The sequence below is a fragment of the Cydia amplana genome, chromosome 8, assembly GCF_948474715.1.
Source record: "Cydia amplana chromosome 8, ilCydAmpl1.1, whole genome shotgun sequence".
Classification (NCBI taxonomy): Eukaryota; Metazoa; Arthropoda; class Insecta; order Lepidoptera; family Tortricidae; genus Cydia; species Cydia amplana.
The window spans coordinates 782,363-805,747 of NC_086076.1; the positions used below are offsets into that span (position 1 = coordinate 782,363).

At 38.0% G+C, this 23,385-nt stretch overlaps 1 protein-coding gene across 1 annotated transcript; it reads right to left on the reverse strand.

The window, feature by feature from the left end:
* Nucleotides 1–161: 161 nt before the first annotated feature.
* Nucleotides 162–21,567, reverse strand: LOC134650389 (pseudouridylate synthase 7 homolog). The gene is made up of 13 exons (XM_063505344.1): nucleotides 21,206–21,567; nucleotides 20,226–20,436; nucleotides 18,404–18,545; nucleotides 14,864–14,984; nucleotides 13,409–13,597; nucleotides 11,338–11,432; nucleotides 10,202–10,281; nucleotides 9,227–9,406; nucleotides 7,068–7,203; nucleotides 6,386–6,752; nucleotides 4,858–5,006; nucleotides 3,327–3,473; nucleotides 162–316 (listed from the first exon to the last, which is right to left on the reverse strand). Exons 1-13 carry the CDS (start codon nucleotides 21,517–21,519, stop codon nucleotides 162–164), a joined length of 2,286 nt encoding a protein of 761 aa, XP_063361414.1. The 5' UTR covers nucleotides 21,520–21,567.
* Nucleotides 21,568–23,385: the final 1,818 nt, after the last annotated feature.

Consider the following 23,385-nt stretch of genomic DNA (forward strand, 5'->3'; position numbering starts at 1 on the left):
TATGTGTGCTTAGATCTTTAAAACAACACAACGGATTTTGATACGGTTTTTTTTAATAGATAGAGTGATTCAAGAGGAAGGTTTATGTTTAATTTGTTAACCCGTGCGAAGCCGGGGCGGGTCGCGAGTTTCGAAATAAAACTCATAATTAATTTGAATATTTATTCTCCCCCTTTCGCACGTTTCGCGTCACCATCTTCAGGGTCCAACTTTCTCTTCGCCCCATTTTCCTTCTGGCCTTCGTTCCCGTTGTTGGGACCTTCCGATGCATCGGCGTTTTCTGATGACCCTTCGTTGCCTTTGGCACCTGACGTTTCTGAAAGAGAAATAGTTATTTGTACAACAAGAGATCAAAGTTTGATATTTCTTCGAGTGCTTATTTTGAGTCCCGTGCAAGCGAAAGATTCTATAATAGATTCACGAGCGTAGCGAGTGAATCTAATTTAGAAACTTGAGCGTAGTTTTTTTTTTTTTTTTTCGTATGGCTTTTTGTGTTACTCTACTTCAGAGATTTACAGTTTTTAAGTACTGTACCGCTTCTATTGTTAAGGTGGTCAGATCTTCAACTTGCCCTTGGTATTTGGTTAGAGGACAGTCAAATACCGTGTGGTGTACGGTCTAGTACGGTTTGAGCGTAGTAAGGGACTCAAAAGCGCACGAGATGTAAATAACTTTGATCTCGTGTAGTACACAACATTTTTCACCTCAGCAGTGAGAACATATTAGTAAACCCGAAAAATGTATTCCTTCTTCATCACTTACCTCTATTCACTCATGTTTTCTTAAGATATACCAACAATTAAATTTTCACCTCAGCAGCTCGAACAAGGGTACTTTGCTACTTAAAAACAGTGAGCAAAATCGCATTTTGCTCACTGAGTGAGCAAAATTGCATTTTGCTCATTTTGTCTCACTCAGTGAGCAAAATGCTATTTTGCTCACTGTTTTTAAGTAGCAAAGTACCCTTGTTCGAGCTGCTGAGGTGAAAATAAGTTTTTCACACCACCTATTCGGAAAAGAGCTTTTTCTTCCCTGCTAGGAGGGATCAAAGTGGCACTTTTCCGCCCTGCTACGAGGGATCAAAGTAAGCACTTTTCTGTTCTAGCACACTATTATTACATTTTTTGCACATTCTTTTTTTAGCTTAAATAATCTGTTTTTAAGCATCAGATTGCGTCAACACTAAGATTTTTTTATTTTCCTCATAGTTGATGTGAAAAGCAGTATGTGTCACACGGTATCAAAATTACTTCGTCTTCGTCTTGGGCGTTAACACTTGAACCCCTCATTACGCTCAGGATTCAATGTACGCCCTTGACGGAAATATATCATTCTGATCCCTTGTAACACAAACTTTTATCGCTGTCTGTACTTTTATTTTCACATACAACTAATACTCATCGAGACAATTCTAAAAACCCCAAACACAATTAGGTTGCCTTGTTTTTCACTTCCTATGGCCACCTCCTGTCTTTATCATCAGATCAGCTCGATGGTACCGTAATATTTCATTGTCGCCAGACTTACATTTGTATGCAAATCTTCAGTTTCATTGGAAGTCGAGAACTGGGTCAAAATTAACTTACAAGATTTGACCCGTACAAACATACAGTAATAACATATACTAATCTATGCAAACAAACATTGCAATATAAAGCAAAGCTTGTAAAAAACAGGAATAAAATCAATTTCAATTTGTTAATTTGTGTAAGGATGTCCTTGTAATATTTATTTGTTTTATTATTTCCCCCGTGATTTGAAACAGCCGATTTCAAAACAGTCTAATATACACTCGCCATCAGATATATCAGAGCGGCTGAGACGTTCAAAAATATCTGAACACGCACTGTAACTCCTTGACAATAGAGGCGTGTTCAGATATTTGTGAGCACCTTGGTCGCCCCGATATATATGGCGACTGTACCAGCATTCTATGGTCATGGTCTACAATGTCTACAACGTAATTTCCGCTTCACGAAATGGTACATTCTGACATCAAATCGACAAGAATGATTAAAAGAGCATTTGAAAGACATTTAGGTCCTTTTGATATGTATTGAATGAATGAATTGATTTCAGGCAACTAGTGGCCCATACCATAGAGAAAAAAATACATAGATTGCTCACTCCATACATCAGTTTTAGTACCAAAAAACTATTAGCATCTAGCATCGAGTAGCGGAACTATCAGTACTGCTACTTGACAATAGATGTAGCACCGACCGGAAAGTCTTATCTCAACAGCATAAGACTTTCCGGTCGGTGCTACATCTATTGTCAAGTAGCAGTACTGATAGTTCCGCTACTCGATGCTAGATGTAGACACTGAAATTAATAGTTTGGATGATGTATGGAGTGAGCACTCTTGTCTTACTATATTTCTCTATGCCCATACATAAATACCTTAAAACTAATATACATATTATGACTACATAGCATAAAACAAAGTCGCTTCCCGTTGTCTGTCTGTCCCCATGTATGCTTTTAGTTTTTTAAAACTACGCAACGGATTTTGATGCGGTTTTTTTAGTAGATAGCGTGATTCAAGAGGAAGGTTTATGTAATTTGTTAACCCGTGCGAAGCCGGGGCAGGTCGTAATAGTAGTTTATGTGACTGCTACATAATGAGAGGCATTAAAATACGAGTGTGGGTTTAAGAAACGAACGTTAGTGAGTTTCTTAAAAGGATCACACGAGTATTTTAATGCCTAATTATGTACAGTTACATACACTACTTTATCTAAACACATACTTAAAACTAACTAAAAGATAAACTGTACGTCAAATGGCGGTGAATGAAAACTTTTTTTGACGCATGTCACACATCCGTAGTTTTTTTAATTCCTAGACAAAAGAATGAAGTCCCTATTCTCATGTCACTCGAGATCAAATATCATGCGGTTTATATTAAAAAAACATACTAAATTGACGTTTCGTATCGATAACTGTTTTAATATCTATGGATACTAGAATAGAGACCCACTTGAGTTTTGACTGCTGTTCCAAATTTAAACTCATAACCTTACAAAAATCTATAACGTTACCCATAGGTAACTCATGAGAACACAAACTTTCTTATCTGTGGTAGTAGGAAAATTTGTACTTTAATGTACGAGTACATATACTCGTACATTAAAGTACAAATTTTCCTACTACCACAGATAAGAAAGTTCTCATAGTAAAATTGGTTGTAATAAAGCTTGTCATTTCCTACGGTTTCTGAACGCATTATAGAGCACTAATGACATGTGTGTAGATAAAAATATAAACTAAACACTAAAAATCACATATTTGATATGTAATGGAAAGGAAACTGAATACAATACCTGTGGCATCAGGTTTCTTATGGTAGTTGTTCTGCAGCGCCTGGTTGTCGCCCGAAGTGTCGACTTTGAGCAGTTCTCTGAGAGCCATGGTCGCGTAACAACTCGCCGGGAGACACATGCTGACGAGCAAGGCTTTATATTGACCATCTGGAAAAAAAGAAATTAATTTTTCACCTCAGCAGCTCGAACAAGGGTACTTTGCTACTTAAAAACAGTGAGCAAAATCGCATTTTGCTCACTGAGTGAGACAAAATGCGACTCGCTACGCTCGTGAATCTATTATAGAATCTTTCGCTTGCACGGGACTCAAAATAAGCACTCGAAGAAATATCAAACTTTGATCTCTTGTTGTACAAATAACTATTTATTTGATTTTACATACTTAAATCAACCTAGTCCCACCAGGAATTTTAATCTTAATAAAAAATCTGATAAAATTCGTTTTAAATACTTAATTAACCCCTTACTGCATTTGATAAAAAATATTTGTTTAAATTGGAATTGGAAGTTTAATAGCTGTCAAAAGAGTTGAATATCATATCCGCCATATTTGGCAGCGAATGCGGTAAAGGTTCCCTTTGTTTCCCATAAAGTTTTAAGTCATAATGTATTGTTTGTCATATTATCATTAGTCATAAAACTGAAACCGTTAACTTTTCAGGATTTTCGTAAGGTTATCCAATAGATAAGTTAGGTTAGGTTAGGTTTGTTTTATGGCAATCCTGAAAAGTGACGCGTTTCTGAACCAAATGAATTATGATTAACGAAAATGTGGGCAAACAATGTATTATGACTTAAAACTTTTTGGGAAACAATAGAGACCCGGTAAAGGGTTAATATAATATCAACCTTCGTGCATTCCGACAAGGTTCACAATGACGCACTGCACACGCTTATATAGTTCGTTTTTTTTAGCATTAGAAAGAACTTGCAAGAAGGTAAGCGATCTTGACATGTCTTTTAATTGAAAAACGCTTTTTAAAAATCAAAAACTATTACTTATGAAAGCAGAAGAATATAAATGATCGTATTAGATTCATAATTGTTACATATTTGCCGTAACTTATTTTTAAAATGTGTTTTTCAATTATAAGACACATCAAGATTGTTTACCTTATTTCTAATGCTAAAAAAAAACCGGCCAAGTGCGAGTCGGACTCGCGCACGGAGGGTTCCGCACCATCAACAAAAAATATAGCAAAACAAGCAAAAAAAACGGTCACCCATCCAAGTACTGACCCCGCCCGACGTTGCTTAACTTCGGTCAAAAATCACGTTTGTTGTATGGGAGCCCCACTTAAATCTTTATTTTATTCTGTTTTTAGTATTTGTTGTTATAGCGGCAACAGAAATACATCATCTGTGAAAATTTCAACTGTCTAGCTATCACGGTTCGTGAGATACAGCCTGGTGACAGACGGACGGACGGAGTCTTAGTAATAGGGTCCCGTTTTTACCCTTTGGGTACGGAACCCTAAAAAACGAACTATAGTGTGGAACGTAATGTTCAAAGATTTCCGTTTGTTCATACCTGGTGTCTCCTTGAGAGTAACTCCCCTTATTTCGTCCATGTCGGATAGTATGAGATCCTCTGTGGGCGAGTTGTACCGCACAAACGACCAAGACATGTCGATAGGTCGAGTAACCAGTCGGCGGTATGCGCCAGACATACTAAGACTCCTTAGGAAGAAAACATATCGATAAAGTACCCATTCATACGTTTAAAAAAATAAGGAAGGTAAGAAACTGACTAAATACGCTCAACATCGCCCGTTATCTGGGGGCACGGCAGTGCCCCCGCCAAGTCGAGCAAAACAAAGAGGCACGGCCGTACCATCCTTTTCTCGAAGCGATTCAGGCCATTTTCGACATCCTGTAATTTTGTGCTGGCTGAAGCTAGAACCCTGAATTTTCAGTGACATATAGGGCTTAACATGTTTTAGATATATTCTCAAAAACATTAAATCGGAACTTGTAGTTTAAAAATTATTGTACGTCAAAGTTCCTTAGTTTCGACACTCATTCACTCATTCACGCACCTACGATCATTATAATCAGGGGTCGGACAAAAAGTGCGGATGACGTCAAACCACTTATAGGATGATTTCAAATAGTATTTTTGATTTTCATAAACAATGATCACTTATCATTTATCAACCTCTTTATTAAACGATATCGCCACTTGAAATGAGTAAGTACGTTTTTGACTGACACATTGTCAATCAGATGAACAATAATTGACTTCGTTATTGTTTAGCTATTGTATCTTCACGATTATATTTAGCTAAAATTTAGCTATAAAAGTATAATAACATCAAATTATCTTTTTTATTTTTACTAATCTTACCTACTGTTCCCACTTTTGACTATTAAACCTATTTATCTGAGGATCCCACAAACTTGTTCTAAGTGTTCTAACTAGTAATAAGTTTCGTGAAATTTATTTTAATCACTACATCACCCTACCACCTGTATTATTAATTCCATGGATTTATTTACGATTATTTTGTTACTTCATTAATACTACTTTGTTACTACATGTCACACGGAAGTTTAAATACAAACTCAAACATCATCCTGTGTGCAAGATTACGTCATTTTTACGTCATCCGCACTTTTTGTCCGACCCCTGTAAATTATAATTCTAAGGCACTTCTAGCATACCCAATTACCCACTAGCTTCAAATTTTAAACATCAAACTGCTGAGTCATTATACGTATTACAAATTAAAGATATCTTATTGATACGGTTTTAACACCCCCTGGCAATGATTAAAATAACCGACTTGGTTTCACATTACATCTCAAGACTTTTTTGTAGTAGAATCGTTGCGAGACTTGCACCTTTTTACATGTAATGTTTTTGATGGGATTAGGATTACTAATTAGATATAGAAAACTGTTTGGTCGAACATCACCGTTTTTTCAAGCCATGCAGTGACAAAAACTTGCTAGAGTTAGACCAAGAAAAGTCTGCAGAGATTTTGACAGCACAGGCAGTGCAGGTGTTATAAAACTCAAGATTTTGTTCTAAATATAGGTAAGAAAAAGGAACGTACTTAATCTTATTTTTCAACTCCAAAGTCAACCCATCCTTCTTCAACAACTCTTCATAAAAGTCGACCATATTCGGCGGGTAGTCTATAAAATACCCCGGCAAAGGCATTATAATGTCCAATATACTAAACTGCCCACTATCCACGTCTTCTTGCGTTAATATTTTAACTGGGAACTTCACTGGTTCCTTTTGCATCCCTGTGTTCTTTTCAGATTGTTTTTCTTCCGTGGATGGTTCAGTTTGGTCGCCATCTTGAATGTCGCCGCCATCTTGGATATCACCGCCATCTTGGATAACGCCGCCATCTTGTGTTTCGACGCCATCTTGATCGTCGGGGTTATCGCCATCGCTGTCTTCGTCTATGTCATCTGTTGGAGATATTACGTTTTGAGTTGAACAGGAGTATACATTTAATACAAATTCATGGAAGAATACAGAACACACTTATAAATAGACATTTATGTAGGGGCATGGTTTTAGGGATTGTTGAATACATACTTATAATAGTTATAATTACCATTTTTATGATCAAAAGACGTACGTGTTTCTTTTTTTTTTCGTTTAAAATTTCGAGTAATGCCGCTATTTGACTTCGATAGGTCCGTCCGTCATCCGGTACTTTAATTAAAATATTTCAATTCATGGTTTTTCTTCTCTAATCTTTGTTTTTTTTTTTAACTTACCGTCGACTTCTGTGAGTGGTACTAGGTCTCCAGCAGCGGGTTTCAGTCCGAAGCGTTGGATTCGCTCCGACACAGCGCGGTTCCATACCATGGATTGGTAGGAATGTATGTATAGTAGGCGAGTGTTGCGGGCCAACTGGAAAGATATAGCTAAGCTATTAAATAAAATGAAAAATTAACTTGAAATTAAGTTTATTACGACCTTCTAAAACACAGGTACATTTGCTCTAACCAAACTTAGTTATGAAAGCTAGTAAGACCCTAGTAAATATAAGCATCATTCCATAATGGAATGTGTAAATGGTGTGTTGTAAGAATGTGATATGTTTTCTGAAAGAGTTACGTATTTGTATGATTCCATGTACATATGTATATTTTTAGGGTTCCGTAGCCAAATGGCAAAAAACGGAACCCTTATAGATTCGTCATGTCTGTCTGTCTGTCTGTCTGTCCGTCTGTCTGTCCGTCTGTCTGTCCGTCTGTCTGTCCGTCCGTATGTCACAGCCACTTTTCTCCGAAACTATAAGAACTATACTGTTGAAACTTGGTAAGTAGATGTGTTCTGTGAACCGCATTAAGATTTTCACACAAAAATAGAAAAAAAACAATAAATTTTTGGGGTTCCCCATACTTCGAACTGAAACTCAAAAATTTTTTTTTCTCCAAACCCATACGTGTGGGGTATCTATGGATAGGTCTTCAAAAATGATATTGAGGTTTCTAATATCATTTTTTTCTAAACTGAATAGTTTGCGCGAGAGACACTTCCAAAGTGGTAAAATGTGTGTCCCCCCCCCCCCCCCCCCTAACTTCTAAAATAAGAGAATGATAAAACTAAAAAAAATATATGATGTACATACCATGTAAACTTCCACCGAAAATTGGTTTGAACGAGATCTAGCAAGTAGTTTTTTTTAATACGTCATAAATCGCCTAAATACGGAACCCTTCATGGGCGAGTCCGACTCGCACTTGGCCGCTTTTTTAAATCAAATTTTTATTACACCTTATGTGTATAATCGCATGAATTCTATAGTCATTTTAATTGTATTTTTTGTCTTATTTTCTCGTATTAATGCATGTTAATAATTATAAGATGTAATTTTTTTTTTAAAGATGTGTCCCGCCGAGTTTGTTGCCGGTCCCATATTGGGATGCCCTCCTCCAATTGAGGGGGGATTTAAATTTTAAATCTTCTCGGGGCAGAGGTGTAGGGTTGGAGCCGGTGTAGCTTTATTTGACGTTCATAAGCGCATTGTAATTATGCCTACTTGAACTATCTTTTATCTTATCTTTATCTTTAACTTTTATTTGTTTTATACCGAAGTCTCGTAGCGAAATTTTCTGTTTTAGTTCCCAATGGTACCAACATTCCAAATTATGTAGTAATTTTAATATATTAATTTACCACTTGTTCACGAGCTCTCAACATTTTAGTCTATCAAGCCGCCCTTCAACGGTCAGTTTTATATTTTTATAGTCCAAACAGCCAGAATCAAGACTATATTGGAAGATTTACCTGCTTTTTGTAAACTCAAGATATGTTGCGCCCACAGACAAGACATCCTCCAGACTGAGCATAGTAGCGCTACCCCCTCTGCCACAAATATACGGTAGTTTTACTCCATCTTCGAGTCAAAGTGTCTTTGTGTGACGTCCGTGTCTTTGAACGGACCAATCACGGCACGGGACTCGCTCACCTCGTCCCCCGCACCCCAGTATTTTTGGCAGCATCGGTTTCATGAAATAATTGCTCTAAACTCCGTCTAGATGATTCCTAGTCTATGGTTGCGCCAAATGAAGAGACCATATAGTTTGTAGCTTTCTAATAGAGCCCGAAGGCTAATCCTATTGTCTATTGTTAAGTAAAACCGCTCGTGCCACGTGCCACAACCACCTGCATAAAAAATCGGTACTTCGGTTCCTGAGTGCCGGCGAGTCGAACGCTACAGAACCAGTCTAAAATGTGTCATCGAGATGCGTAACAAAGGCGCGTTATCGGAGAGCGCACCTACACTGGTTTTTTGAGCGTTGGACTAGCCCGCGCTCAGGTGCCAAATAGAATAATTAGGACCCTTTTTTGCAGGTAAGTGCGGTTTTACTGAACAATAGACAATAGGATAAGCCTTCGGGCTCTACTAGAAAGCTACAAACTATACCTTGTTGAGCGCTCCCAGCAAGTCTTTAGGCTGACTAGCCAGTGCTTTCAACAGTCTGAGCTCTATACTGTTATGGGATCTAATCCCGGCCGCCAGCGCTGCGCTTGCGCCGTTATCGCGGTACTGCTCGAGCGCGAACTGAAGCGGACCGGGACGGGGCCGGAGGATGCCGTTTATCGCCTGAAATAACACATACATTACTCTGATTGAAACTTTCACGATTTTTACACATTATGTCAACTTAAGCCAGTCTTCTCCGAGACCACGGGGACAACGCCGTCCTCGAAACGTCGGAGGTAAATCTTAAAACTTAGATACGCGATTAAGTCCCGTTGTATAATTTAATAACATACATTACTGCAGGGATCGGAACCGGTTTTTTGCAAAAACCTAGAAATAACCATATTTTTTGAATTATTTTATACTCGAAATGTAGGACTCAGTTGTGTTTTTAGGTTACGACTTCGTATTATTAGATTGCCCTATTAGAAATGAAGTAATTAGCAAAGAACGAAAAAATACCGTTTCCGTTCCCATACAAAAAATACCGGTATCCGATCCCTGCATTACTGTTCAATAACTAAAAAACAAAGAGTTATTAATAGTAGAAGAGCCGCTGTAGACTAATATACAGGGTGCCCAGTAATTAATGGATAACCTGCTAACCACCAACAGGGCACCTAAGGCTGGTCCAGAAAATGCACTTGTAGGTCTAGTAAAAGATTCATGGTTTTCAAGATAATCGAACTTTTCATAACTAACACCTTACTTAACAGATTTCTTTGAAGATCGAGAACTTTTTCACAATAAAAGCTTTGATCCCCGCTCCGGGTCATTCTTGGTGCAGAGGTTACCACGATTCAACGCGGTAACGCGGCGAGCGTGTTGGGCACCTTTGCGACTAGGATACCGCTGGGTGGTATTTTTGACCGAGTGTTTTGTATTTGTTTTTTTTGTGTATTATTTTTGACTTACCTCCTGAAACTCCCCTTTAAGCATACTCTTCCCGATCTCATAAGTGGGCGTGTCGGCCCTCGTGCCGAACCGCTGCAAACCTGTTAGTTATAGCAATTATTGTGAGAAATTATTATCATACCCCGCAACGGAGCTAGCAAAACCGTAGCATATGACAGTTTTGTGTCAGGGCTGGCGATTATGATGAAACATTTTGCTTTAACTTTATTGTATGTGAGATTAATAAAATTGATCGAGAACCTTGTTGACCCTCTTCCGATATAACCCGGTTCAATTTACTGTCAAATAATATAAATTAACAGGTCAATGTCAATATTAGATGCGTCTCAATGTATCTGTTATTTTGTTTATAAAATCACGTTTTTTTTTTCGCATTTATTTCAAATATTAACATGGAATTTTTATTGCTTGATAATATTGGTGTGTTTGAAAACAAAGAAAATATATTTTTTGTACTTTAGTTAATGCGTAATAGTGATAACCCTGGCGTACAACTGCTACAGATTTGCTAGCTCGGTTGCGAGGTATGATTATTATCAAGATAGTTAGTTCATATATTTTTTATAATGCATATTTAATGTTGCTATACCCTCTCAGGGTTCATGTTGAGACTACTTAGCTTTAAGCTATATATAAGCATCAAATGTACCTACACATGAAACGCAATAAAATATTTTCACCTCAGCAGCTAGAACAAGGGTACTTTGCTACTTAAAAACAGTGAGCAAAATCGCATTTTGCTCATTAATTGAGACAAAATGAGCAAAATGCGTTTTTGCTCACTGTTTTTAAGTAGCAAAGTACCCTTGTTCGAGCTGCTGAGATGAAAACTTAATTGTTGGTATTTCTTAAGAAAACATGAGTCAATAGAGGTAAGTGATGAAGAAGGAATACATTTTTCGGGTTCTCTAATATGTTCTCACTGCTGAGGTGAAAAGTTTTGTGAACTACACGAGATCAAAGTTATTTACATCTCGTGCTCTTTTGAGTCCCTTACTACGCTCAAGATTCTAAATTATAGATTCTATATTACTATAGAATCTTTCGCTTGCACGGGACTCAAAATAAGCACTCGAAGAAATATCAAACTTTGATCTCTTGTTGTACAAATAACTATTGAAATTTGAAATTTGAACCGTAGTAGTTGATGAACCCGTTATCCGACAGGAGCTGGCAGGCTTTATCCACTGAGTCGTCGGCGGCGGTCACGTTGCGCAGGGCTATACGGAATCTGAAAAGCAAGTTTTTATTTACTTAACCTCCAAAGGCTTAAGAGGCCGGTATCGATTTTAGTCGCAAAAATGTAAAATTGATAGATTTAGTCGATGAAATTGTGCACCTTTTGTTACGTAATAGAAATAACATGTACTGGTATCTATTAGCACGTCTTCTTATCTTGCATTTGTACAGATCATTTTTTTGAAAACTGGCTCACTAAATTAGTAATGATTTTTTTTCTGATGGACGTTTAGGTAAACGCGCGTAAAGCACTGATTTAGTCGATCTTATTTGTAAATTTCGTAAAGTTTGGACTGCTAAAAATGGTAATTTTGTATTACACATATCCTGTACTCCAACTTGCCTAGACTACTTTTTTATTATATGATATTGAACAAGAGTAAATGAAAGTTAGACGAAATCAATTTTCACCAGAAATTACTTCAAAACAAGTGAACATTTTTCGTGAAAATCGACTTAATTTCAACGTAATTTTGATACTTAAACAATCTACAACATTTCCTGAAACTGTTCTTATACATCATTTTTTATAATTTATAACTATAATTTTTTGATGTGTTTTTAAAAACTGCCCCTTCTCGTCATATATTGCCGGTGACGCAAGCTCGGGACCTTATTATTAAAAGGCAAGATGAGAAGACGTGTTAATAGAAACCAATACTTGTTATTTAGATATTACGTAACAAAAGGAGTACAATTTCAACGACTAAATCTATCAATTTTACATTTTGGCTCTAAAATCGTTAACGGAGCCTTAAGCCAGTTTGAAGAAATTTAAACCATATCCAATAAGGATGTTGACATGAATCGTGAATATATAACATGTTATGTTTTTACCATAGCAGGGAATATTAGAATGCGGAAAATCATATTTTGCAAGTGTAAATATGCGTAATAAATTGATTAAAAATAATCAAAAGTATTAAAATAATGCCCAGTATCACGTGACTGACGCCAATCGGAGCGCGTGACGTCATGGCATAAGAAACACCACAGACAAGTCGTCAAACCACCGTAATCCATACGACACCACCAAAGAGTTTGGATGTTCAAAACCTGTATGTATTTTTTATTTCGACATTAGACATAATACAAAAAATATTAATACACGATATAAAGTATATATTTGTTGGTTATGAAATACGATATTTCACTAAAAATCTTTTTAATTATTTGGCTGAATGGAACTATCATTGCCACGTTGGCCGTGGGAAACAGAAAAAATTAAATAGGGATGTTGACAATTTTTTGGAACTGGTTTCATTTTGTAGATAGACACGTAATAATTACAGAAAAAAATATTAAAAAAATATATTCATTAATTTTGAATAAGAAAACATGTATAATAAGTTTCGTGTTTAAATTTCGCGCCTAAACGCTCCAAACTGTCACGTGACCTTGATGACGTAACGGCGTTTTAAACAAACTGCTGTCAGTAATTTTTTTAAATTCTTTATATGGCAACTGACAATTTTTTTTAAAGCCTTAACACACTACCGCATCGGACAGCGACCTTCTTTCTCGCTCTAACTTATAGCTGCGTCCTTAACGCACCACCTTACACACTATCGATTCGTGCGCCGCACCGCACCAAGATCGCGTTTCGGTACGATAATCTGTAGACACTTAGGCAGGTTTTATAACTTGTCTTTGGAGATTCCACTGTGATTACGTCACGCGCTCCGATTGGCGTTTGCAGTCACGTGATACTGGGCATTATTTTAAATACTTTTGATTATTTTTAATTAATTTATTACAGATATTTACACTTGCAAAATATGATTTTCCGCGTTCTAATATTCCCTGCTATGGTAAAAACATAACATATTATATATTCGCGATTCATGTCAACATCCCTATTGTCGATTTTCCCCCCCCTCCTAAAATCGTCCAAAAATCATGCTTCGAATGACCCCGTTTCCTCCTAAGTCATGCTACCATCATCCGATGTCCAGGTGTTTAACTCACCGGTTCCCTTTAAGCATCCCCAACTTCAAGTGCGTGTCGCTGAACGTAAAATTGCCTATATGTATGTCCCGCAGATCTCTCGCGGCGCCCGCTAGACGGCGCGGGTCGACCTTGCGCGCCGAGAACCACTGCGAGGTCTTGGCGCGGCGATCTTTGGTGCCGGCGTAACCGAGGCACGATGGCCGGAGACTGTAAACAAAAAAGTTGCAATCATTATATAGTTTGTCAAAGGACTGTCTCATTTCAAACATAGACAGAGACAATCCGACTATCTTTGTCTTACACTAGTACTAGCACCCAAAAGAAAAAGATGAGTATAGTTTTTTTTGTTCTTATTTACTGGCAATTTGGTTTGACCAACTATATTAGTGTTTCATCATCTTTCTCGCGTTGTCCCGGCATATTGCCACGGCTCATGAGAGCCTGGGGTCCGCTTGGTAACGAATCCCAACATTTAGCGTAAGCACTAGTTTTTACGAAAGCGCCTGCCATCTGACCTTCCAACCCAGAGGGTAAACTAGGCCGTCTAGGCACTTATTGGGATTAGTCCGGTTTCCTCACGATGTTTTCCTTCACCGAAAAGCGACTGGTAAATATCAAATGATATTTCGTACATAAGTTCCGAAAAACTTATTGGTATGAGCCGGGGTTCGAACCCGCGACCTCCGGATTGCAAGTCGCACGCTCTTACCGCTAGGCCACCAGCGCTTCTCCATACCAGTTGCAACCATTATATTATATTTATTAGTATTTATAAAAAAAGGCTTTTTTTATATTAGTATTAAATACATTAAAATTAACGGGTCGGGTCACTCACGTATTTTAAGTCGAAAACGCTCGGCATGTTTCACTCCGTACCGAGGAGTATCATCAGGAGCTTGCGTTAACGGTGACGGACCGGCGCAGGCTGCGGGCCGCAGGTCTACTAGCTCTACTCTAGCTACAGGCTGCGGGACTTAAAATACGTGAGTGACCCGTTTTTAATATATTTAATATAAATAAATAAATAAATATTATAGGGCATTTTTACACAAATTGACTAAGCCCCACGGTAAGCTCAAGAAAGCTTGTGTTGTGGGTACTCAGACAACGATGTATATAATATACAAATACATAGAAAACACTGATTTAAACTTTCACGATTTTTACACATTATTAAAATATACAACGGCACAACGCCGTCCTCGAAACGTCGGAGGTAAATCTTAAAACTTAGATACGCGATTAAGTCCCGTTGTATATTTTAATAACATAGAAAACAACCATGACTCAGGAACAAATATCTGTGCTCATCACACAAATAAATGCCCTTACCGGGATTTGAACCCAGGACCGCGGCTTCACACACATATGGGACATATTTTTGAATAAGTTGTCTACACCCATATTTTTACATTAGTTGTAAATTGTTGACCACCTGTACAGCACCATCTAGCGGGATAATTGGGAACTTACTTCATGCGCAGGCGCTCGGCGAGGCGCTGCGCCGCGTCCATGGTATCGCAGTTTTCTTTATGTAGAATGAAGTGCACGTGTTCACCGCCCCACACCCACTTTACACGGTTGTCTATGCGCACTGAAACACAAATACAATTATCGTCAATAAAAATGTCAAAAAGTTAGGAAAGGTCTCGAGAAATTCTGGGACATTTCAATAGGGAGCGTGCGTACCTAAAATTAAGACCTAACGCGACCATCGAAATTGGAAATCTCGCTATGTTACTTTTTATTCAATCATCAGCTGAGAATGACCTCAGAGGATTGTTTCATTTCACATTGAACTACGAAGTATCAAACCAAAAACTGGTAGAACTGGCATGTAACTTACCTTTTATATGTTGTCCGTAAATTCTGTTCTGATCCATGGCTTTTAAATCAATATGGCTGTAGAACCCCCACCAAAAGTAAAGCCATAGTAGTTTATGGTGGAGGTTGTCTTGGTTATTTAAGTTTGATAGAACGGGATACCATCTCTTGGCATTCCCATTCCCACTCCATTGCCTAAACGAGTATTGTCTCCGCTTTCTAAGTAATTTCTAAAATTCTTTTCACTTCCCAAATGGTCTCCAAATTCTGCGTCTTTATCAGAAACTGAGTCAGTCCTTCCCAAAGTTTGGTATTGCATTCCTACTCCTTGGTTGGTCATATCAGCACTTTTATACATATTCTGCAACACATTTTGTGGCGGATATTCGAAATACTTTCCTCTAGAACCTAGAAACCTCACATATACAGAACCTAACATGAAGGCAAGTCGACGTTCACGCTCTAAAATACTTTTCACCATAACCTCTGGTACACTAACCACAGCAAAGGTACCAGACTCCTGTTTTTCAATCCAATGCAGTTTCCATCGATCGACTTCTGCCCAAGCATTCTGATACCTCAATGTTTTTACAATCAAAGTAAAGTCATCCCAAATACCAGGTAAAAGTATACCACAGCGTACCAGCGGTTCAACTTCTCTTTGGCTCTTTACAATTATTTTAACTCCTGATGAAACAGTTATGGTGGAACTGGTACGTTTAAGCCATGAAAGCGTGGTTTCATCTTCACACCAAAGACGTAAAGCACCGTTGGAATATATCGGCTTTGCTCTAAATATTGGGCCGGGACTGTTATTTGATTTTGCTTCTTCCATTAGCCTCGTTTGTAATTGTTGCTGAAATTCTTCGGAAAGCTGAGGAGTGAAATATCTATTTAATGCTGTGATGGAAACTATCAGACCCGATTTTACAGCTTCTGCATACGGTTTATTTCCTGCCGTTTCTGTTTTCTGTCTCTTAGCCTCAACACTATTATCAACAAGGACTCTTTTACGCGATATTGTCTCTTGTTTACTTTCTTTGGCACTGAGTTTTCTCCTCTTAGGATCAGTAGGACATATGGCTTCAACAATCGTTCTTTTTCGTGATATATTCGGGTTTTCTTCATTTATTTTAAGAGTACTAGCTTCAAGGACGATAGCTGCTTTCATGGTATTTATGTTAGGAGTACTGTTAGCTGTGATTTTAGAAGCATCTGGTAGGTGGGTATATAATGCAATTGTGTTCGTCTCTATTGCTTGTCTTGCTTGTTTCCTAGCTTTTCGACGCTGATTCCTATTTTTCTTTTTCTTTATTTCTTTAATTGCAGGTTCAGACACTGGCTGTATTGTTTTATTTTTGGGAATCTGAACAGTCCAATTAGCTTCAACTCGGGCTGATATCGCGTCTGGTTCTGTCTGCTCTAAGACATCAGGTGCTCGTGAATCGTCACTATCTTCTATAATAATTATAGACTGAGTATGACGTTCAGGCGTGTCTGCAGGTAAAGCCTCTAATTCAGCAAAATTTCCTTCAGTCAGTGTACCGTCTGGGTGCGTAGATAATGTAGTTGTGTTCATCTCTATTGCTTGCCTAGCTAGTTCTCTAGCCTTCCGACGCTGTTTCCTATTTTTCTTTTTCTTTTTTTCATTAATTATAGGTTCAGACTCAGACACTCGCATTATTGTTTTATTTTTGGGATCCTGAATAGTCCAACCGGCATCGAGCCTTGCAAACACATCGTCTTGTGGTTCTATCTGCTCTAAGGCATCAGACACTTCTGGTGAATTGTCTTCTGTGACAATAGACTGAGTATGACATTGAAACGTGGCTGTAGATGAAGCTTCTGATTCGCCAACATTTCTATCAGGCAATGCAACGTCTGGAGCGGACGAGTTAGTTTCCCAAGTCACCGATCTATCAACTTGTATACACGGCAAGGAACGGCTTTGAGCGTAAGAGTCTTTTCTAAATAGTCCAGCAATTCTTTCGTCAAGCTGGGTACGGTATAGAACCTGCGCCGAGCTTGAAAAAGCCATTGACCCAGCAACTTCTCTATCAGACAGGGTACTACCATGGGCCAGCCCCGAGCCACATATCGAAGTCACTGTTCCATAAACTCTTTCAGACTGGGTACAGCTTAGAGCCTGCGCCGAGCTTAGATAAACGATTGTTCCAACACCTCTTCCGCTATAGTTATGGCCTTGCGGTGTTCCATCATTTGTAAAATGGGAAGGGACTGTAGAAATGTCTCGTCGTGAAAAGAGAGGCACTGTGGAAACAGCACCCCTTTGTAAATTATGCGAGAGCATTGTAGAACTGTCTCGTTGAGTAAAATGGTAAGGTATTGAAGTAATACCACCACTGTGGGAAAAACTGGATTCGGGAAGAGCTTTTTCATTATGTAAATTGTATGGCACTGTCGAAACAGCACCAATACATGTACTATTTGGCATAATTCTGGCATTGCCATAAGTGTTGTGTGTAGAAACACTACTGAAATGTACATTGTGGCCTTTCTGTGCTTCATCTCTTGAAACTCGTGTGAAGGGGTTTATGTCAGTTGGTAACCAGCCTGAAAACGAGTGAACTATTTCAACATACAGTCTGTGAGTTGTTAAAAAACAATTTTCGTTCATAAAAATATAGGCATGAGTAATCTGAAATACGGTACTGAAGGATTTGTCGGCATTTCACAAACTGTATGTTCTATTGCTGGTACGTCCGGTTTTACGGAAAGTTATCCACGCTACTTTTTTATCAGAAAATTGTATGTTATTTCTTCTCGAAATCACATCCTACCTCGAAAAAATACAATAATTTTGTTTGTACCATCCATTCCGTTACTGTCATACAGTCTATGAAAAAAGCTAGAAGAATTAAAAAAAAAACTTAATAAACTTTCGTAAATTGCCCTTGTATACTGTAACGCTACTTGCGTTGTCATCAAAGCTTACCTCATTCAACTAATCTAAGGTTTACCTCATGTATTTTTAGGCACTCGCGCGATATGTTTCAGAGAGCCTAGATCTCTATTTTCACAACACCTTCGCTCGCCGCGAGAGCGAGTGTGACTAAAAATACGTATTTTTAACTAAATTTACGGGTTAAGTCACGTGACTTAACCCGTAAATTTAGCTACTTAAACGTAAGTATGACTAACGACAGTTTAAATTCGATTAAGGCTTACCTCCTTTCCTGTATCTCTCGAACCGCACAAGCTTCTTGTCCCCGTCACCGACGGTGCTGCCCACAATACTGTCTCCGAAGGCCTTTTTCACCGCATCATGGATTTTGGTCCGCTGCTCCTTGGACATGCCTGTCACATCTATCTGTTGATAATAGGTTGAGTTATCATAAAACGATTGAGTGGCTGAGAAAACGAATGAGTGGCTGAGACAGCAGTACAAGGTCACGGATGCTGTAAAACGCGTAGCCAGTTTGAAGTGGGAATGGGCCGGTAATATAGCACGAAAGACCGATTCGTGGAGTAAACGACTACTCGAGTGGCGACCATGGGGTGAAGAACGTCCTCAAAGTAGACCCAATATGCGTTGGGACGACGACATCAATAAAGAGAGAGAGAGAGAGAGAGAGAGAGGGAGAGGGAGAGGGAGAGGGAGAGAGAGAGAGAGAGAGAGAGAGAGAGAGAGAGATCATAAAACGATCGAAGACATTCATTCTCTACTCCACGGGACAGGCATTGCCTAGTGTGGACGTCAGTAAAAACTGTATCCAAGTGAATATTTTTCGGAAATAAACTATTTATTTACAAGCTTTTATTTACTTTCACCTGTCCCGTTGTCTGTAATCAAATCTTGCAAGTTAAATTTGATCCACTTCCCGGTTTCCGATTGAGCTGAAATTTTGCATACACATGTAAGTTGGGTGACAATGCAATATTATGGTACCATCGAGCTGATCTTATGATGGAGACAGGAGGTTGGATATAGGACCTCTGTGATGAAACAACGCAACCTAATTGTGTTAGGGGTTTTTAGAATTGTCTCGATGAGTATTATTTGTCTGTCGTAAGAAAAGTAGGTACAGACAGCTTGTACCAAAAATGAAATTTTTGCCAAAAACTTATTTTCAATGGAAAGTGAAGTGGGTAAAAATAGAACATTCGTCATTAGCAGCAGCATTTTTTTATTAACCTCCAAATAGCTATAGTTTGTACAGTTGGTAGTGACCCTGCATATGAAGCACTACTGGTTTATAGGTTTGAATCCTAATAAGGGCATTTTTTTTTGTTTATTAATAATGAGTAATTTGTTCCTGTGCTATGATTGTTTTATATACTTAAGTATTTATTTATATAGTTATTACAGTCAGCAGCAATATTAATTGCTAAGCGGGTGGTGTTCAAAATGATCTTGACGCGACTTTTTTGTTAAGAGAATAAGAGCGTGTCAAGTATTATACGTCGGCCGCTTAACAACTTCATCTGCTGATTGTACATCTGTTCTACAATACATTTTTGTCTTGTACATACTTACGACACAATACTCTGGTACAGTCAGCAGCAGAAGTTGCTAAGCGGGCGAGGTGTTCCAAATTACCTTGACGCACTCTTATTCTCTTAACGATAAAGTCGCGTCAAGATCATTTTGAACACCTGGCCCGCTTAGCAACTATTGCTGCTGACTGTACTAGGTTGATTTGTGAAATGCACAGGCAGCTTAAAGCTGATACGTGCACATCAATGTCCACTTGTGTTTTGTCCTCTTCAAAGGTGTTCATAGATTGTCTCATATTTGATTTAATGTTTTGAATAACTGTATCTTACTTACTCAAGCTTAATCAAAGTAAGCGACCATGGGGGGAAGAACGTCCGCCAAGTAGACCCAATATGCGTAGGGAAGACGACATCAAAAGGGCTGCGGGGATGTGATGGCTCCAGGTTGCACAGAACCGTGACGAATGGAGAAGAATGAAGGAGGCCTACACCCGAAGGGTAGAAAAGGGCTAAAGAGAGAGAGAGAATCAAAGTAAGAAAACCGAACACCTACTTCAACCTTCTCACTGCTAGCTTCCGACACGGCCAGCTTGTTGATCCGGTCCCACTCGTCCATCGGCAGGATCTCCACATTGTACTTGTTCAGCAGCAGGTCCTCATCCTGTTCTACGTCCTTGTCCACGGGCGGTTGCGGGGGTTTGGTGTTGGTAAGCTTGGCTATCTCGCCTTGGAGATTGATCTCGGACACTTGGAAATCGGAGTATCTGGAAGGGTTGTAAAAGTTTGATGTAGCCAGTCAAACAAGTTTGTCAGTAGAAAAAGGCGTGAAATTAAATTTTCTATGGGACGATAAGCCTCCACGCCTATATTTTTTACAGCCCCTCTTTTCTAGTGACGGAAATTGCTTGATCTGTATAAAATTAATTCAATCATGTTTTTTTGTATAAAATTCACGTTTTTATATTCCAGACTTTCACCCAGCAGATGGGATCTGCAGTCAGCCCCAAAACAAACTTAAAAAAAATAAAAAATAATAATATAACAATCCTGACTGTAGAACAAATGAAGCTTAAATAAATATTCCAGACACATTCAATTGGCCAATTTACTATACCAAACACCCAATCAAACAACATTTTAGTCTTATATACTGCCGCGCTTAGCATAAGAGCAGTAACTCACAAATACAAGTACAAATTATACAAATGAATGACATTTCAAAGTGAGTTACTGCTCTTATGCTAAGCGAGGCAATTTAGTATCTGGAATAACCATTCAAAAAAGTAAAATAGTAATAGGATTGGACAAGTTACAATGTGGTCTACTGACATTTAAAATCAGAATTCACATATTAAACTAAATTAAGCTACAAATTTGTATTGAAAGGACAGGAAACGTCTAAATAAGTAGTAGGGCCTTGAAGGAAAGCATACTCTAAATATAAACTATGTTTTTAACTTATTTTTATGAATACTAGCACAAACATATACTTATTTGTACAATATGAAAACTACTAGGTACTAATGATTTTACCTGGACTTGATAACACCTAAAAACCCCTCATGATCGTTGATATACTTTGTAACACCAATCTCCTCTTCCGACAGTCGCTTCCCAGGCGTATCTCGCGGCGTTTTACCATAGTTCTGGAAGGATTGAGGCGGGCCGCGTCCTGCATAATCATTCTGACGGCCTCCCCGAAACCCCCTGTTATTTCCAAAATTATGCCCCCTGTAGTTCTTGTTAACCCCTCCTCTGGAGCCCCGGTCTCTGCCACCGAAGCCCCCACGGCCGCGACCGCCCCATGGCTTCCTATTACCCCAGTTACCACGATTTCCACTGCTCATGTTTAGTTATATGCTAACCTACAATTGCACTGGGTTCTACTTAATAGAAAGCAATAAAAATAGTTAAATTGACCGTATTTTAACTACATGCATTTTTTAAATCTTAAATCAACTTGATTTTTTTGCTTTTTCACCAAAAAACAGCGAGTCGAATTGAAATTGCCGATCAGCAAATCACAACACGCTATAACCTATAAGACAAAACGTCAAATTGACATGACATGTACGGAGTTGCCAGTGCTTTAAATAACAATCCCCTCATTTTCCAATAAGGCCTGGTGTCTTTCCTACCAACTTTTGGGTTCATTGAAGGGTAACATGACAGCCGCTTTCATAAAACTAGTACTTACGCCAATTCTTGGGATTAATTGCCAACTGGACCCCAGGTTCCCATAAGCCGTAGCGATAAGCCAGGGCTACGCTAGAAAGCTGATATATAAAATATATAAAAACTATAATAAATATATAAAAATTAAATGCAAAAGAATAGACAAATATTTTTAGAACATTTAACAATTAATTAAGTTTTGTCTATTTTGTGTAAAATTCACCAATATTTTTACAAATTTAAGCATATTGATACGTTTATGGCAACATTTTATCATAGACAACAAATCAATCACTACTTATACTTTTAACTTAAATGCAAGGCGATATTCAATCAGCCAGAGTATTTTCTGCCAGATAACTGTCATATATAGTTGGTCAAACCAATTTGTCAGTAAATAAGAACAAAATAAAACTATACTAATCCTTTTCTTTTGGGTGCTAGTACTAGTGTAAGACAAAGATAGTACTTATGATTCTGTCTGTTGAAATGAGACAGTCTTTTGTCAAACTAGTTTGGCCAGGGGGGGCCAGGGACTGTCCCATTTCAAAGAGACAGAGAGGATCATATTGTCTTTGTCTTCCGCAGTTTTTTTTGTTCATATTTACTGACAAATTTAGTTTGCCAGACTATAAGGGCTCATTTTGACGATGCAAGTTTCATTACATTGCGGCTTGCGGCCATTGCGGGTTTTGATCGGTCGGTTAAATTGGACGTAACTAGTCCGCAATGTAACTAAAATCGCATGCGAGTTCGCGCGCCGTATAAATAAGCCTTAATTGATTATTATTGAATTATCCCCAGAAGAAAGTAAATTAAGCGTGAGGATATTGAGGGTATTTTATACGGTACGTATGAATAGTAATGATTAATGAAATACGTAATCTCATTAGTACACCAACTACATACTTCAATTATTTACAAAAATAAAACCACCTTAACCAGTCTTGTAAATTACATGTAATTTAAATACTGTAAACAAGAGATCTGACATAATTCCTTTACATTGCAACATAAAACGTCTAAGATCGAAAATAAATCAGTTTAAAAATCAATAACATCTGTAGTTATTTCTATCTATGATATTAGTGATAAATTTACAATTACAGAAATTTCCATTGATTATATAGTTCCAAATATGTTCAATTAGATTCGAGGTAGACCTATTAAAAACTAACAGAATATGAAAATATAATATAAGAAGAATAAAGATTGCAAAAATAGACTAGTCAATGGTTATAATACGATCGAAATATATCTAGAAAATAATATACAACTCGCAAAGGAACAATATTAGCGCTATTTACCATCACTTCCTAGGGCACAAAAAGTTGTCTAAATTAATAAAATAAGGAATACTCTTTCTCTAAAATATGACTAAGTCTAAATACAAAAAGTAGCACGTCAAAAAATATTTTTACAGTGGTTTAAAAGAAATAAATGCGAATGACAGCGTAATAACCAGAGATCGGACAGATTGGCGTCATTGCTCGCAATAATGTGGACATGACTCCAAATTTGATTAAATAATTAATCAT